Genomic DNA, 18789 nt, shown 5'->3' on the forward strand with positions numbered 1-18789 from the left:
GGAAATTCAAATATAAGCCATATATCTTTCAAATCGTAAGAGGTACTGTTTTAGCATATATGTTTTTTTATTTGGCGAGAAGAAATTTCCAACGACACTAGATTTGCTGACCTTGTGACCTTGACCTATTTTAAGGATATTTTGAAAAACAAGGACAACAATTAATGTCTTGCAGTCGTTGTAATCCGGGGCATTTGAGTGTTTCACAAAAGGCACGATTTAAACTGAAAATGTTTAATTTTATTTTCACATTTTTAATGTTTACAATGCTTCACTAAGGTATTTCTAATGGTAGCAAAAATTTGAAATTCAGTTGGTGAATTAGAAGTGAGATACAGCACTCACAATTTCTTATAATGTAAAGAACTTTACAAGGCTCGTGCCATGCTTTTGTTTGTTTGTTTAAAACAAAATGAGATGTGACAAACACGAGGAACTGTTTAATGGTGTTCAGAATTAACTTGCAAATTGAAAAATCTGCTTTAAACGAAACTTCTAATAGTATATTTAGCCTGTAAACAAAGACATGACACGAGGCTTATATCGAAAGCTTCACTTGATCCCGATCCAATTAAACCTCATGAATATTATATCGGGTTCGTCCTTTGGAAATAATCGCTGCTCTTTTATTTGTTATGCTGTGATCTAAACTTTAAAACGATGTTTTATTAGAAATCGATGATATTTTCCATAATGTACCCCATTTATTATGGGAAACAACAACCAGAAACTACCATTAAGAAAAGCACAATCTGTTCCAGAATCACAGGTAACAAATCTATATAGAAACTAAACGTTTGTAGTTTGTACTTAGATTTTTTTTTTTTTTTTTTTTTTATATCACTGAGTGATTCAGTTAGTCATTGACAGATAGTCTGATTATTTACTTGAATGACATTAAAAGTTTGAAATGAAGAGTTATTGTGTGAAGTCATTCAATTTATTCATATGATGACGTAATGAATATTGTACCTACAATTTATATTATTATTGGCCATAAAGTTCACGGAATTCGCGGAAGTGCATACTATACATCTATATGGATTATCGTAACTTCTGTAGTGAAGTATAGACTATGAGGCTTTATAGATACTATATCTTGTTTTGATATTGTAGTTCTTGCAACTTACCAATCCTGACCTTGTCAGAAAAAAAAATGAACCAGGAAAGTTAATGAGAGGAAAATCGCAGGATGAACTAGACAAAGTGACAAGTACCCCTGAAAAGCCAGAATTGAATGTACCCCTTGTCGAGGCACTGTTTCTTCCAGATTTTCCAATCAAGGGAGATGCACAAGGACAGGAATTTGAGGTACATAAAAAGTAATTCGATATATAAAACGTATTTCAACTTCTTCAATGTTACTGTTGTTACAGTCGTTTAGATATTCTGAATCATCTGCGTTTCACGATTAATCGGGAATTTACTTTCACACTGTACTTTTTACAGCACTTCCACACGTGTGACAACCAAACAGTCTTTTTCTGGAATGATAGGAAATGTGTTTTGTTTGCAAATAAGAGATTCTAGTGTCCAAATTTCACTGTGATTTGATGCATGATATGGATATCTAATAAAACATGCCTTAAAGATTCAGATAGATGATATGTTTTAGGGAAAAAATACTTATGAAAATTTAAAAGATATTAGATATTATGAGGCCTTGGAAAATATTGTTTTCTCTTTCTACATGTTACACACATATAATACTTCAATGTCCTATAATATGATATTCTTCACTCTTCTTTCAACAATTGACAGGAAGAAAACTTACGAATTGTATATATTTAAACTCAAGACACAATTTTAAACACAGCACATTTTTCAGGTTTGTGATATTATTGCGAAAGGGGCATATGGAAATGTTTTGCGAGTTCGCAGAGAGGATGAAAAGCAGTATTATGCCATGAAGGTAATCGGACAGCGTTCAGAATTGTAATGATATCTCAACCTTATGAGTTTCTCTCACATAGAATTGTAATGATATCTCAACCTTATGAGTTTCTCTCACATAGATTTGTAATGATATCTCAACCTTATGAGTTTCTCTCACATAGAATTGTAATGATATCACAACCTTATGAGTTTCTCTCACATAGAATTGTAATGATATCCCAACCTTATGAGTTTCTCTCACATAGAATTGTAATGATATCACAACCTTATGAGTTTCTCTCACATACATGTAGCACTGTAATGATATCTCAATCTTATGAGTTTCTCTCACATAGAATTGTAATGATATCCCAACCTTATGAGTTTCTCTCACATAGAATTGTAATGATATCCCAATCTTATGAGTTTCTCTCACATAGAGTTGTAATGATATCTCAACCTTATGAGTTTCTCTCACATAGAATTGTAATGATATCTCAACCTTATGAGTTTCTCTCACATACATGTAGCACTGTAATGATATCTCAATCTTATGAGTTTCTCTCACATAGAATTGTAATGATATCTCAACCTTATGAGTTTCTCTCACATAGAATTGTAATGATATCCCAATCTTATGAGTTTCTCTCACATAGAATTGTAATGATATCTCAACCTTATGAGTTTCTCTCACATAGAATTGTAATGATATCTCAACCTTATGAGTTTCTCTCACATACATGTAGTACTGTAATGATATCTCAATCCTATGAGTTTCTCTCACATAGAATTGTAATGATATCTCAACCTTATGAGTTTCTCTCCCATAGAATTGTAATGATATCCCAATCTTATGAGTTTCTCTCACATAGAATTGTAATGATATCTCAACATTATGAGTTTCTCTCACATAGAATTGTAATGATATCTCAACATTATGAGTTTCTCTCACATAGAATTGTAATGATATCTCAACATTATGAGTTTCTCTCACATAGAATTGTAATGATATCTCAACCTTAAGAGTTTCTCTCACATAGAATTGTAATGATATCTCAACCTTAAGAGTTTCTCTCACATAGAATTGTAATGATATCCCAACCTTATGAGTTTCTCTCACATAGAATTGTAATGATATCTCAACCTTATGAGTTTCTCTCACATAGCATGGAACATTGATAAAATTATCCTTACCTGTATTTCTATGAATATTGATTGTTCTGCAATGAACTTGTTTGTGAATTCTCAGGTGATGAGCAAAACCCAAATCATTGTTGAAGGGGCCATACAACAGTGTAAGGATGAAGCAGCTATCCAGGTGGGCATGAAGTGTAGAATATCTTATATTTGACTCCTCAATTGTATTCCAAAAAGAGAAATATCATATTATGGAAAACAGGTACTGTGTGCTACCTTTTATCCTTTCCAGATTATTGTCCTGTTCAGAGATGAAATCTGTTTTCAGTCCATTTTAGATTCATTAATTTTATTTTCATATCATCATTCACGTAAAGGCTATGGATATGTTAAATTCACAGTAATTTTAATTTTCTTGGATTTATTCATCAGCAAGAATTACACCCCACTCCCACCCAACCCCCTAAGGCTGAAATGATACGCCTCCTTCACGATACAGTACATATTGCAATACTTATGCCATGATTCAATACTTTCAATACAATACAATTTACAGAAGAAACCAATAACATTGAAGAAAAAATTAATTATCAAGAATTAAATCATAATTTTAAGAGCAAAATGTTTCCAAACTGCCAAACGGTAAGATGCCTGTTGGCTCTGTAGTTCAAACTGATAAAGTTCATTATTATTTTCGTCAACCTCAAGGCAAACAACAGTTTGAACATTATTCGACACTATTTTGTCCCCCATGCAGGTAAAAATAATAAGTACAGTCTGAGCCTGATTTTTTTTACTGAACTCGTTTGTAATAAACATATCGAACCAAAAATCGAGGCAATGAACCGAACATTGAATTGAAAGCTTATATTGAACAATATCGATAATTTGGTGAATTGTTTCAGCCTTACCACCCCCAATAAACGAAAATCTTTAGCAAAAGTAAGGCTGTATACAGTATTTTGCAGAATGTTTTGAATTATCTCTCATATTCAGATAATTTAACACTTCCTTCATTTCTTTCAATATTGTTGAGGTTTTAAAGTAGGCATACATTTTTAGGCTATGCTTGGAGACCACCCATTTATTGTGAAATTGCATGAATACTGGCAGTCCAAGAAGTATCTGTACATAGGTAAGTTGGTTAATAGTTAAAATAGCTTCACAATGCCCTGTATTGACATTTTCATAGCTGAGTGAAAGAATATAGAATTAAGAATTAAAAGAATTTTGTTGAATCGTTTTGACTCTATTGAAAATCATCTTAGAGTGATAGAAGGTTGTTTTGTTACTTATATCTCACACTTCTGCACCCAACATATTCCATTTCTCACTGATTTAAAACAATTATTTTCTAGATTTTTAGTTTCATTTCTTTTATTCTTCTTTTTTTTCAAGCAGAATTATATTTACATTCTTGAAGACTATTACATGTACTATTCAATGTTCTGAAAATTAATTCATTTTTCATAACATTTGTATTTATACCAAAGATTTCACAGTATTTTATAATTTACATATAATTTCATTATGACGTTCCTCAGACAAGCTATTTTTACCAGGATTGTTTACTTGTTAAGCACCTAATACAGGGCATATTAGCACGGATTAATCGCTTCATTTTGTGAGAAGCAGACATTGAAAAATAGTTAGTATTTTGAAAAAGAAAATTTATGAACAATATTTTGAAAATGGATTTATCAATTAATATGAAAACTGTTAACGATTAGAAATACAGAAATTCACAGAAATTTATTTTCATGACATTTGATTTCAATTTCATTCCTTTTCAAACTTGAAAATGACAATAGAAAGGCTTTGATTTTCCACAAATTTTATATTGCTTGATAATGAATAATGTCATTATTCCAATAACTAAACCTTATCTTAGATTCTAGATATATTTACAACACAAATACAGTCTTCACGAAAAACTTTGTGAAGCACAGGCGGCCTCCCAGTATAATAATTTTGCAAGCCCGAACAATATTTTAATGGCCCAAAATATTTTATCTAATTTAACCACTTGTCATTTGCAAGGTGTTGCATGCTGATTCTACACTATAGATACATGTATGTTCTACTGTGGGAAAATATACAACTGACATTAAAAGGATTACATATCTTATTTTTCAAAATATTAATCTCGCAGATGACATCAGCAGCTCCTGTTCAGAATCTGCTTTGTTTTGTAATCACCACGTACAAAACATTTTGTTTTCTCAAGAATTAAATCTTAGCAAAGGCCCACCCTTGGTCCAATGGGGCATGGATTTTCGTTCTCTTTTCTCCTTGGCTTGTGCGACCGTTTTTCTTTATTTGGATCTGATGGTTGTGATTGCTAAATACGCTTGTGAGGTTTTGAATTTCACGGACAACCCCCCTCCCTACATGGGCACTGGAAGTTAATGTAAATATATAATATGTGCATGTATTTTTTATACATGCACATACTAAATATTTACATTAACTTCCAGTGCCTGTGCCTCCCTATACTTCAGAAAAGGCAGCATGGTTGAAAAATGATCGATGCGAAAGTCTGAGTCAGTCTCGCGCTTTATTTGTAATATATACAACACATACAATAAAACATTTACAGGCCCGCCGGACTCCTGGGTTAAATATTTTTAGAAGCCCGATTCCGATTTTACTGGCCTCGGGCATCGGGCCACCGGCTAACGCCGAAGACTACAAATACATGTACATTCATAAAAACTCCGTATCTTCACATTCATTTTTGTCTGGTTGTTATAAACATCAAAAGAAGCTGCTGATGTATAATCTCCAATATACCTCTGACATAAAAATTCTATTCAGTTGTGATATTCTAGGTCATAACCGATCTAATAGGAATTATTGAATGCTTGTCGAATTATCACCAACACAACCCCCACCCCCCGTCTCTTGAGATTTTCTTGGAAAATATCAACCTCAATCTTGAGGAATTCTCTCCAATAATGTAAATATCGGTTGTAAACAGTAAGAGTTGTATTTCTGTTGCAAATAATTTAGTAATATATACGATATAACCAAAGTACACATATATGGAATAAAATTTTGAATATTTTAAGGATTTTCATGGCAAAGAGGAAATTGTATGTACAAGTGCTTTCAATGAGAGAGATTCATAAATTCCATGAGCTCAGTGAGATTTGTAACTTTACAGATTTTTTGTTTCAGTGCTTGAATATGTCCCGTACGGCGATCTGTTCACGCTGTGGTCATTCCATGGCTACCTACCGGAGATGTTATCCAGAGTCTACATTGCTGAGATGGCAATGGTGTTAGGTTGTTACTTGTTATTCAATAGATCTAAGCTGTAGAGATGATAATTACAAGCAGATCTAGTTAATTGACATACCTGTCTTACTGATTCATTGTCACTGAATGCTTTAACCCTAACTATTACAGATTACCTTCACAAATCTGGTGTCATATATAGGGATATAAAGGTATGGAATCTGTACATCGAATTATGATAAGTATATGGAAAAAAATTCTCTACTGACTTGTTAATCACGAATGTTAACCAAATAAATTGTTTTCTTATGTAAAATGAGATCAGTAGATTGGATGCAGATGTAGATTTGAATTCTTTTCCTTATTCCTATTTAGATGGAAAATATACTGCTAGATGCAGAAGGTAAGTGAATGATTTTCACAGAAGATATTAATAATTTCTTTGATTTGAAGATTATTTTGAATAGGTTTCTGACAGGATTGTTGACCTTGTTATCTGTTTTCATTCCAGGTCACATACAACTGACAGATTTTGGGTTGGCTAAATGGTTAAATCGTGGAGACCGGACGCGGACAATCTGTGGAACTCTGCAATATATGGGTAATATTAGTTTATTATGAAGTGATTAAACTTTGTTGACTTACAATTTGTCACAGGAAACTTTCATTGCTGTAGTTTGAGTAGTGATCTGGCTTTGCTGTTGTGTGTAGTTCGAGTAGTGGTCTGGCTTTGCTGTTGTGGGAAGATCTTTAGTCTTTTAGGTCTCGTACAAGGTGCTGATAATTTTGTTGATCTTGTATAAGGATCTGATCATTTGGTGCTAATATTTAGGTCTCGGATAAGGTCTCACTCAACCAGTCACAGTGGCCCTATGGTTTGAGCATTCACTTCATGAGTCATGAGTTCAAACTCCACTTATACTTTGGCCACATTGAACCTAAGACATAAAACTTGGTCGTATCTGCTCCTTCATTTACAAGTGAAATTCCTGGGTCATTTGGATGAGATCTTAAAACTAGAGGTCCTGTGTCACAGCTGGTGTGGGCATGATAGATAGCTATAACTTTTTATGGTCCTGGGGGCCATGCACATGGCTAATATTTTGGCAGGTGACGTGTAGATATGAGAGAAAAATTCTTGATGGGATGTAAAACAAAAATCTTTCTCATGGATCTGATCTTTTGGTTTTGTGTATGGATCTCGTCTATAGGTCTTAAAGATCTGATTGTTAAGTCTTGCATAAGGATCTGATCTTTTGGTTTTGTGTATGGATCTCGTCTATAGGTCTTAAAGATCTGATTGTTAAGTCTTGCATAAGGATCTGATCTTTTGGTTTTGTGTATGGATCTCGTCTATAGGTCTTAAAGATCTGATTGTTAAGTCTTGCATAAGGATCTGATCTTTTGGTTTTGTGTATGGATCTCGTCTATAGGTCTTAAAGATCTGATTGTTAAGTCTTGCATAAGGATCTGATCTTTTGGTTTTGTGTATGGATCTCGTCTATAGGTCTTAAAGATCTGATTGTTAAGTCTTGCATAAGGATCTGATCTTTTGGTTTTGTGTATGGATCTCTTCTATAGGTCTTAAAGATCTGATTGTTAAGTCTTGCATAAGGATTTGACCTTTAGGTCTAGCATATGGAGCTGATATTTTGATCTCGTGTTGAAGTCCTACTATTGGATGGGACTGTCCTTCCAATGAGACTTTATAAACTAAGGTTCCATGTTAAGACAGACCTGATACATATAAACTGAGGTTCCATATGAAGATAGACCTGGTACATACACTCCGTACATGTATATAAAAAAGATTGTCAGTTATGCAGGTCTAAATTTGGAGAACAAAGTTAAAATCAATGCCATCACATTACAAGCAAAACATTGTGTAAGTTGTAAAATCAGTGTCATCACAATACAAGCTAAACACAGTGTAAGTTGTAAAAGCAAAGAAAGACGAAGCAAACAAAAGTTGTTTGGTACTTTGATTTTTGTGTCAGTTTTATGCAGCCTTTATACAATGACACTTGCAGCTCCTGAGGTGCTATCCACCACCCCATATGGACACACAGCAGACTGGTGGTCCCTGGGAATACTCATGTATGTCGTCTTGGCCGGCAGGGTAAGTTAGATATGTAGGTAGAAATAAAGTATATATAGGAAGGAAACCTCAGGGGAATGGGAAATATTGAGATATCTTGTTGCATTGTTGCACTTTTAGTTGGTTGCATTGCTTGCTGTAATGGTAAATTTTATTTAGGAATGTTTTATTATTAAAGTCTGAATTCAAAACACACACCATGTGCATGTATTGAAAGTAATGAACCAGGTATATGAAGTTTAGTACATTTGTTAGAAAATGAATTCAATTAAGGATGTTTCTTGTTGACTTTTCAGTACCCTGCCGAGGGGGCCCGGGATCACGATGAGATGCTGAAACTGGTGTGGGACAGTGACTACTTACTGCCAAACCACATCAGTGACAAAGCTCAGGAAATTATCAACAAGGTCAGTAGGTCATCACTGGTCATTTTACAAGTAGTGGTCAGCAATGCAAGCTCATTTTGACTCCACTTTCATTATATCCGCGAGGATCCTATTTCGGTGGTATTGAGCAAAAAAAAGTCTGATAAAAATGTAGTTCATATTCATATGTTTTGTAAGACGATTTCATAATTACAAACATTGAGGTACATGTACCTAAATTGAAGATATTTTATTTGTTAAACATTTTTACCTAAAAAGGGGGCATAAATACAGATGTACATGCATTTATTAATGCACAGATGTTGGACAATATGGCCTAACATATATTTTTACAACTTTATCTTGTGTAGCCAAAAAGTAGAATTAAAATTTATTTTATTTGTTTCCTGTATATTGTGTAACTGTAATTCTAAACTTATTTACCTACACTGTACCTCAGATATAAATATTTTTCACACATATAACTGTGACTTACTTTTGGGTGTAACCTGTATGCTTACAAAAATATAATGATTACTTGACAGTGAGGTGACTTTGAAACACAGACTTTTACTTGGTTATATGTGTTTTGATGGAACACTTCAAAATAGTTATTTTTATGAGGTATTTCAACCGATTATATTTAGACTTAGTAAAATTAGGTACTTTACTTACATATGAAAATTATTTATGATTTACTTGCAATTTCCTTCAACGTTTGGATTTTTTTCACCAAGTACAAAACTTCAGTGTTTACAAACACTACACACAAATTGATGATGTCATATCTCGCATTTTAAAAATGTGCGTGAAATGCATAAAAACATGGAATACCACCGATTTAGAAATCCCATTGATTTAGGACACTCAACGATAGAAATTTAAAAAAAATTATTTATTTTAAAAAATGAAACACATGTTGAGATATTGTAAACTAAGATCTATTTGCATATCAAATCTGGTAAAACTTTTTAAAAATGATTTTATGCCTTATCTAATTTCAAAATATAGTCATGATTTATGATAGATGACCCAATATGGGGCAATTTATGTAAAAAAGTTTTTTATTGTCTGAAAAACATCAGTTATTAAGAACATTAAAAACTTTGAACATCATAGTCCCCACTAATGTTATACACAGCTGTTCTGTTGTGAAACATTTTAATATCTGTAAAATATTTTTATTCTTCACTATGTTCAAAATTGCTCCTCATACAATTGCAGTATTCAAAATTTATCAGGTGAGCCATGAAGGCTCATGAAAGCATGCAGTTTAAATTTTGGCAATGTATTTTGATGCGATGTTGTTGTATAGTATATGATAAAATGTCATCATTCTTGTTTGTAGCTATTGATGAAGAATCCCGATAAAAGACTTACAGATCTATTAGCTCTTCAAAATACAAACTTTTACTCGAATTTTAACTTTACTGCAGTTTTAGAAAAAAAGGTAAGTTGATAAATGGGGGCTTTGAGTTTTTTGTTCATACTTTGGAAACTTTTTGCATGGGGTCTAGCTTTACACATGTACAATCGGTCAAAAGTTAGTCTCAGATTTAGTTGGAAGTACAGTTTATCGTAGACATCTTTATATACTGCATTATTTAATATCCATAGCTAAAGATATGTTGAAATAGGAAATTTAATCAATACCATCCTCGTATTCAGCATTTAACACAATATTCAACAGGTCTCCCCTAAAGACATAGTCCCTGCCGATTTTTTCCCCATGACAGGGGTCAGTTATAGCTATGCTCCACAACTGCCACCTAGTGAAGATGAATTGGCACAAGTAAGTACTTCACTTATTACTTTGCGGCTCTACCTGGTCAATGTGAACGTATGGGTTCGAAGTTTTAAGTAAGGTTCAGGGTTGTTTTTGTTTTTATAAAAGCTTGAAATGAATATAAAAATGTATGTATCACTTGTTTATGTATGTTGAGAGTAGGATATAGAGTCCTCCACAGTGGGATGATTTGCATTTTAGGATATATCTAATGTTTCATCTCCTTGCAACAGATTTGGATGATACATACTTGTAGCCTAGTAGATGTATGCATGTTTAAGGGTGTGTACAATGTAATGCTGATTTGGTTGATGTTGCATTTAAAGACCCATTTTGTGACCATATAGTTAGTGGAAAAATAGGCGCGAGCTAATTAAGACAGATGTTATTTATCTGGAGTAGCCAGGGTCTATGTACTTTGTGCTTATTGTTATATACACAATGAAATACATAGAAAGTAAAAACAAAATGTTGAAAATCTGCCAGCTAAATCCATCGTTAAAAATAAGAATAAAAAGAGGTATAGCGCACTTGGTATGCAATTTCTGCTACATAAATACCTTTTTCTTGAATATCATTTTTTACAAATATTCTGTTATACAATGTCAGTTTATACTTGTGTTTACCCAAATTACTTAATAAAGATATCGATATGTTGATAGTATATTTATTTGACAAGCATAAACATCACCGTGATTATATAGAGTATATAGTAGATGTAATGTAATGGGCATAAAAAAATGCAAACTGTTGCAAAAGGCCACCTTAAACCAGAAATAAAACACTGAAGTTGTTTTACCTGCTTATGACTGTATATAAGTCCGTTTGAGGAAATTTGGTTTAAGGTGGTCCTCTTGTTGAAAATGGATAAAATATGAAAAAATCGTTTTCAAAATTTACCTTGAGATTTAGCAGCCTGTCAAAAGTTAAACCTTTAAACTTACAAGCCTGGGTGGCCTAGTGGTTTAGGTGCTCGGTAATCTTACACTTAAACCATACATTCCCCGAGTTCAAGTCCAATATTTTTCCAATCTATTTTTTTTCTTCTTTTGCTTTTCATTTTTTGGGGTCGTTTTTTTTAGGGGGGGGGGGGGGGGTAAATGTGATACATATATTATAACAAATATTAGTAATTTTCATCATAACTTCTAATATTTGCAAGTTACGACTTAAAGAAAGGGAATTAATTCTGAGATCATTGTAGTTCTGCTTGTTTACACTAACATGTTCCTGTGTGCACAGGAATTTCAAACCGTAATGTGGCTGACGAAAAGCTAAACAAATACTACAAGAAAAAGGACACAAATGCACAGCATGTAATAAGTAAAAATAAGTCAAGGGAGGAAAAGAACTGTTATACAGTTTGACTTCTCAAAAATAAATAAATAAATAAATAAAAACTCATGTAGCAACTGTCATATGATATTTAGGCAAAGATAAACACTCGAATTATCAACCAAAGGCAAATGAACTGATGACATCTATTAAAGGCGCTGCAGTCATGTCAGAACAGTGAGTTAAGTAATGCCACATGTAAAAGGGTTGTTGTGTAATATGAATGCACAGGTCTATGAAAATATTGTACTGTTCATCATTCCAAATAGGGAAATGGTTTATTAAGTAAAGAACGACTCATATAAATGTCAGTAATGCTAAACTGCGGCAGTTATTTATCTTGGTTAACAAAACATCAAAAACGTTGGCCTTATATTTAAATATAACACGCCAGTCTATTATTGGAAACCGGTGTTTTCCATTTAGATTTCTGAGTCGGTTGTATCGTCAGCAAATGCGCTATACCTATTTATTTATTCATTTATTTAAATGGTTTAAATTGATTTTGATTTGAAATTATTAATTGTATTGATATGACCAAAATTTGTTTGAGGATGTTAGGCAACATTTGCCATTTCTCTCTCTCTTTTTTGTTTTGTTTATTGTGCTAGAACTGTTGTTCTAGGTGACAACACATGATTGACAGAAACAATCTGTACATTCTGTAAATAATCCTTGAGAAGGAATTGTATGTAGAACGGTAGGCGCTAAAGCTGGTGCTGCTTCTACAGAAACTTTATTTTTCTGGATACCAAATTCCAGCCATCATAAGCTAATCAATAAAGCTTGGATCACCGCTAATTTGTAACCGTGATTTTTTAATGACATTTTCTCCGAGATACGATTTAATTATAAATGATTTATTTCTTATGTTTTAATCAATTATCGACTCGTAAGTTAGAAAACATAGTACTGTGAACTTATTTTTGTGGTAGATGAAAGGGGTGAATATGCCTGCAGGTAATTGCTATAAATACAATCCAAGCTCAGGTGCCCGTTTGACTCGCTTGGCCAAATCTGTCAGTCAGGACCTGATCTATTGTCTTGTATTTTATTGACAAGCGGTATGTTTTTTTTTATCTTAGTCTAGGTAAATTTCAAGGAAGGTGGCTTAAAATTGGGTCTTTAAATGATGTCTAGTTGTGAAGGGACACTTTGCTTTGCAGTGCTCTTGTTCATAAATCAAGTTAGTCACTGAAGTAATTACAAAATTTTGCTTAATCTTTAATTATGAATGCCAATGTTTTATAGTTTGACCTTGTGTGGAATCTACCTCCGGAGACTGAGGCTGTGTATGTGTAGGAAATCCATGACTGAGACCAGTGAATCTGTCATCAATACAGGGTGCATTATCACAGGGAGAAAGCCACACGAACAGCAATGAATGACTGGTGTATTAGTATTTATGTGCAATTGCTTGTATTCATTTAAACAAGGTATTTCATGTATGTTAGGATCCTGAAAAATATATTGTTTTATCAGTTTCATGCAGATTTCTGTGCATTTAACCATTTATATGTATGTGTAACCATTCTTAAAACAGGTTGTGAAATTTACTTTATAATGTTTTTGTTCATCGACAAGGTAACATAGATATATTTATTTAAGAATCTCATTTATTTCATTTTTGTGTACTCAGAATAATTGTGGTAATTGACCTAAAGAAAATAAAACTGTATTTATTCATTTTGTATCTTACAGAAATCATTTTCTATTTATACAAGATGCTTCTCTTTAATCAAGAGTTTGAACAGGACATTTGAAGTGTTTCACAGACTTTTAGAATTTCACATTTCTTCACCATTTGTATGCATGATTTGAAAATGTATAAATGAAAATCATATTGTGCCATTGTTATATACCAAACTCTACAGCATTCATTGTCTTTGAATACTTATTACTTCATGTTGCCCTGTTGTTTTAATTTAAGTGGTACATTTTTGTGCAAAGTTTTGATTTCTGTCATTTTAGAAATGTTTGAATACATTTGTCCTTCCAGGATTGTATAATGGTCTGTTATTTCCATTTATCTTTCTATGTGATATCTGTTTACTCCCAGATATCTCATGTGCCCTACTGTGCATTTTATCAAAAGCTTGCTATGCAAAATATTTTTAATTAATAAATTTTTTTTAATTAATAATATTTTTTAATTAATAAAATAGTTTTGAATTGAATGTCACATAGTAATTATTTATAACAAGTAGCTAAAAAGCAAAAGTTTTAAAATTCATTATGAAGTTGAAATTTTAAACATTTTTGTATGATGATGGGAGATGTGGACACCGTTCTTACACATTTTATGCTGGTTGTGATCGATAAAGCTTTAAACTTACATGTGTGTCCTATGAAATGTCTGTCTGAATGTTCAGTTAATAATAGTTACTTGTATGTACACAACGAATTTGTGTAAGTGAGAATCAAACTGATCGTGAATTTTCGTGTGAAGACTTGTGTTGATATAAATGCATCACGTGACTCATTGTCATTCCAATCATGTGCGTGATTTCTTGATGTCTGCTCTGTATTTGTCAGACAGAGATGAACATGTGTTAGATGTTTAGGTGAATTGTTCACCGAGTTACACATAGATGCTGTTTGTGTTGTGAATGTCAACCATATCATTTTTGTTGTTGATCACATGTTGTTTTTATATAAGGAATGGACCATGGTAGTCTCTTGGCAACAGAAGAAGTGATTTCTGTTTCTCATGTTCCCTGTAGTAGGGTAACTGCATTGTAAAGATGAAAAAACATCGAAAAAAGAAATCATGAAACAAGTGTTCTCTAGTGCATATCTGAAATTTAAATACTGTGAAGAATTTGTTTATTACGTCACTTGAGTCACTCGGATGACCTATTGCTATCGTAAACTTTTGGACATTTTCAACTTCTTTTCTCGAATGGCTGAACCAATTTTAACCAATTTTGATGTAGCATCTATGGAAGAAGGGGAACAAAAATTGTGAATTTCATGGACTTTGCCTCCCTGGTGCCGGAAATTTTCTTCTTTACTCCTTGCACGATTATAAGCAATGAGCCATCTGCCAAAATTGTGAAATTCATTTGAATGAGTACTCAATCCTCTACCAAAATTCATGACCCCTGGGTTCAGGGTTCATGCCCAGGAGTGGGGCTCAATTGGTCATACATGTACATGTATAACGAAAATGCATTATATCTTAGAAAAACTTTTTTTAATTATGTACATCAGGAAAGAAAATGTTTGCATGATTATAATATGAGCTTTGAGTTGTGTACTCCTGGAATCAGGTTCTTATTGCAAAGTTTTCTACTGGATATTCCTAGAGTGGGAGTTTTGGGCCCTCTGATAAATTACCGAATGAGATGTTAGAAATATTTTTGTGTTAATGATTTTTAAAATTTCATGCACATGAGTCATGAGTTTTGGACAGTGTTATGCATGGTACTTGGGTGACCGTTAAGTATGCATGGTACTCGAGTGACCGTTAAGTATGCATGGTACTCGAGTGACCGTTAAGTCCATGAGCTTCTTGTTGGTAATACATGTACAAGTATATTTCAGATTGTGTATTGATTCTATTGTGATTTTCTGTAAATTAAATTGTGGAACAATTGCAGGAATATATTTCAATCTCACATGTAATAAACGCATTGCAAAGTAATCATAATGTTTGTGTTTTGGAAAAGATTAACTATCTATATTTTTCTTAGTATCACCAAAGAATCAAGCCCTCTGAAAATTATTATATATTTATCATTAACCAGTGTTGCAATAGAATTATAAAAGAATGTTCTTTATAGTTTGTGTAAAAAGATTTTAGTGTTCTAGATAAAAACTTGAGTAATGTTATAAAATACAGAAACATGGCAATATATTCATTTCGGTAACGCTTGTCCAAGGAAGTAGTATGTTGTTGTTCATATCTTAAAATTATGAAGTGCCAAAAACTCAAATAATTGAAGATATCTTTAATTATTTACAATGCTTTTGTATAAGGCGTTAATGCACACATCAATTCTTTTAAAGAGAGCAAAAATTAAATTAAAGAGATGAAATAGTAGATATGTTGAATTGATTTTTTGAAATGTAATATTTATTCAACTATCGCATTTTATATCAAATTAATGTTCAATTGATTCAATATTTCATTATTGCAGAAACAACTTGTTGGGGATTTTTTAATCTTAAGTTTATATAGATATGAATTCATGGGAACTATTCTATGTAAAATTTGGAACTGTAACCAATGAAGTTTTGATTTTTGTGTGACTTTAAAAGGGAGTTCAAAAATTTTGCTCCATTCACTTGAGTTGAAATGATATCTATATTCATTCCATTTTAATGTTGAAGTACTTGTTTCTTTCTTTCTACCAATGAGAATATTATACATTTATTTTCTCTCTCTGCCCTCGTCTGAAAATAAATATTTTCGTGATAACTGGCCAAGTCCGTTGTGGAAAGACTTGCACATGCACACATATAATTAAAATCCTCAGTGTTGGGTGGAAGGTCGCTTTTAATAAGCAAACATCAAATCGACAAAGCTGAAAAATTACCAATGAAAACAGATGAATTCAAAACTGAAAATGGGCTGGGTGGGAGGAAAGGCTAAGGCACAGAAATACAAAAGCGACCTTTGTTGCTTGTAACAAACCTCGCACTGCCTGAACACTGACCAGTAGTAGTATATATATACTAAGCGCTCGTGCACGAGCTCAAAAACCCGCGAAATGTATTTATGAAAAATGACGAAATGTAAAACGTAAAGAAATGAATATCTTTACTAGCAACCACCACCCATTTTTTAAAAATTACCCAAATCAATAAAAATCAGGTGTAATTACCAATTTTGAGTATGCTGATTTCAAATCTGGATTCCTTTTACTCCAATTTCTTATAGAAAATGAGATATAGTGTCTCAAACACCCCTACCGTCAGGTTGCCAAAAACGGAAAATGTTTCATTTCGCATCAAAAAGTGACCCAACTTTATTTCTTGAAACACCATTACCCAAAACAATAAAAAGCAGGTGTAATTACCAATTTTGAGTATGCTGAATCCAATTCTGGATTCCTTTTACTCCACTTCCTTACAGAAAATGAGGTATAGGGCCTTAAACACCCCTACCGTCAGGTTGTCAAAAATTGAAAATGTTCCATTTCACATTAAAAAGTGACCTGAAAGTTATTTCTTGAAATAAGGCATACAACAGAAAAGGAAAACAATTAATACTAAATTGTTCCATGAACATTCTTAGTTGTTTTGGAAAGAATATATCTCACCTCTGGACTTCACAGATACAGGAAAGGAAGAGGAATACGGAGCGGATCAACGATCTTAAATTTAATCAGATTGGGCTATAGCCTAATGAACTGATGAACAGGAGCAAAAGTACAATTAATAGGAAAACTGATTTATTAAACAGCAGCAAGTCTTTTCCGAGAACTTCTGGTAGAGCTGTCGGGGGGGTGGGGGGGTTGAGTTGCATCATTATCAGAATTTACCGAAACAGTGGACTCTCTGGCCAGTCTGGGGGCTGAGCTAGTTGCATCAGAACTGACAGAAGCAGAACTATCTGGCCAGTCGGGGGGCTGAGTGGTATCAGAATGTATTATTTATTTATTTTTAATTTTTCAAAATTCAGAAATTTAAAAACTGCATGATCAGATTTTTTTGTAACACTAATAATTAATGTCCCTTTATTGCGATGACTCTACAAGTACAAACCATGATATTAAAAAAAAAATGAAATGAAATGATAGATAAATAAATAAATAAAATATTTGTAAGTTACTTTATTTATCTGTAAGCAAGTCACTTATTAAGTGTAACTTGTGGCAGTGCAACTTGCAAGTGAAAATTGCATCATCTGTAGCTTATGACCCCTTTTGCCTTGCCTTGTAATTAATATTGTTGAAAATTTGGCAAATAGCATTTTTAACCCCCCAGTCCATACCCCACTTTTCTTTAAACGTTAAAAATCCAGCTAATTCAGTGAGGAAGAAATGTAACTACCATATTTCGAATTTCCTCTAGACTATATCAAATTAAATACCGCACTGCTATCAGTCACAGATTGACAATGGTAGGGGAATGAGGACCTGGTCTGCGAGTATGATGGAAAAGATTCTGATGAAAATAAAGATTCACTCATCATTCAGAAATGTATAAACATTGTATTATTGTATACCACCGGTACGTTGTGAGTACGTTAATAATGGGAGTTATCTTTCCTTGGATATCTAAATCAATCAAATACTATATGAACACGGGCAATTATCGTCCATGTTTGACCTCAGTATAATTTATTCATGCATAAAATTGTTGCGTATTTCACCGTTAAGTAAATGTTTACATATACTCGCTCTGCTTAATCGCTTCAATCTCTAAGGGATTTTCTGAAATATGCCTAATCACGTGAGATACGCTAAATATAGCTATTTTAGATCCGAACGATCAACTTCGCATCATTCGTAGGCTCTAGGTTTATCCATACTAGCCCGTTAAAAATAGGGTGGAACCTCGTCCCACTTTTCCTGTAGAAATAAAAATGGAACATGACGCGCCACCTAGCGAGCGTGGTTGTTGCTATCTTTACATCCTTTCATATTGATGTAGAATATTCTCATAGAGCTAGGCATAACTGGTCAATAGGAAAGCATCATATTTTGTTTTTTATTTAAATAAATGTCAATCCCTGTCTGTTTCAGACCACAATATTCAACAAAATTTAAAACAAAAACCATCATTAAAATAACTTTTAAGAAAGACAGGGGACTTGCCCATAGTGATTCTTGGGTTCTGCCATTCTGTGTTCTTGAAATATATCTGTACTTACTTTACCCAACCCACCATCAGAAATTATTAAAAATATTCGAAGATGAAATTTATCTTTTTCTTTGGGGAAGTAAAATCCACAAAATTATAATAAAAATTGTATTATCATTCAAAATTACAGAGATGGCAAT

The 18789-nt window shown here is 33.0% G+C and overlaps 1 protein-coding gene across 1 annotated transcript; it reads left to right on the forward strand.

Annotated features, from left to right (window-relative positions):
• Positions 1-583: 583 nt before the first annotated feature.
• Positions 584-15482, forward strand: LOC125672596 (ribosomal protein S6 kinase-related protein-like). Its single transcript, XM_048908789.2, has 14 exons — positions 584-769; positions 1117-1311; positions 1829-1912; positions 3125-3193; positions 4075-4147; positions 6193-6300; positions 6424-6464; positions 6628-6655; positions 6764-6853; positions 8283-8371; positions 8647-8757; positions 10064-10165; positions 10406-10507; positions 13088-15482. Exons 1-14 carry the CDS (start codon positions 710-712, stop codon positions 13136-13138), a joined length of 1203 nt encoding a protein of 400 aa, XP_048764746.1. The 5' UTR covers positions 584-709; the 3' UTR covers positions 13139-15482.
• Positions 15483-18789: the final 3307 nt, after the last annotated feature.

Source organism: Ostrea edulis, chromosome 1 (genome assembly GCF_947568905.1).
Source record: "Ostrea edulis chromosome 1, xbOstEdul1.1, whole genome shotgun sequence".
Taxonomy (NCBI): domain Eukaryota; kingdom Metazoa; phylum Mollusca; class Bivalvia; order Ostreida; family Ostreidae; genus Ostrea; species Ostrea edulis.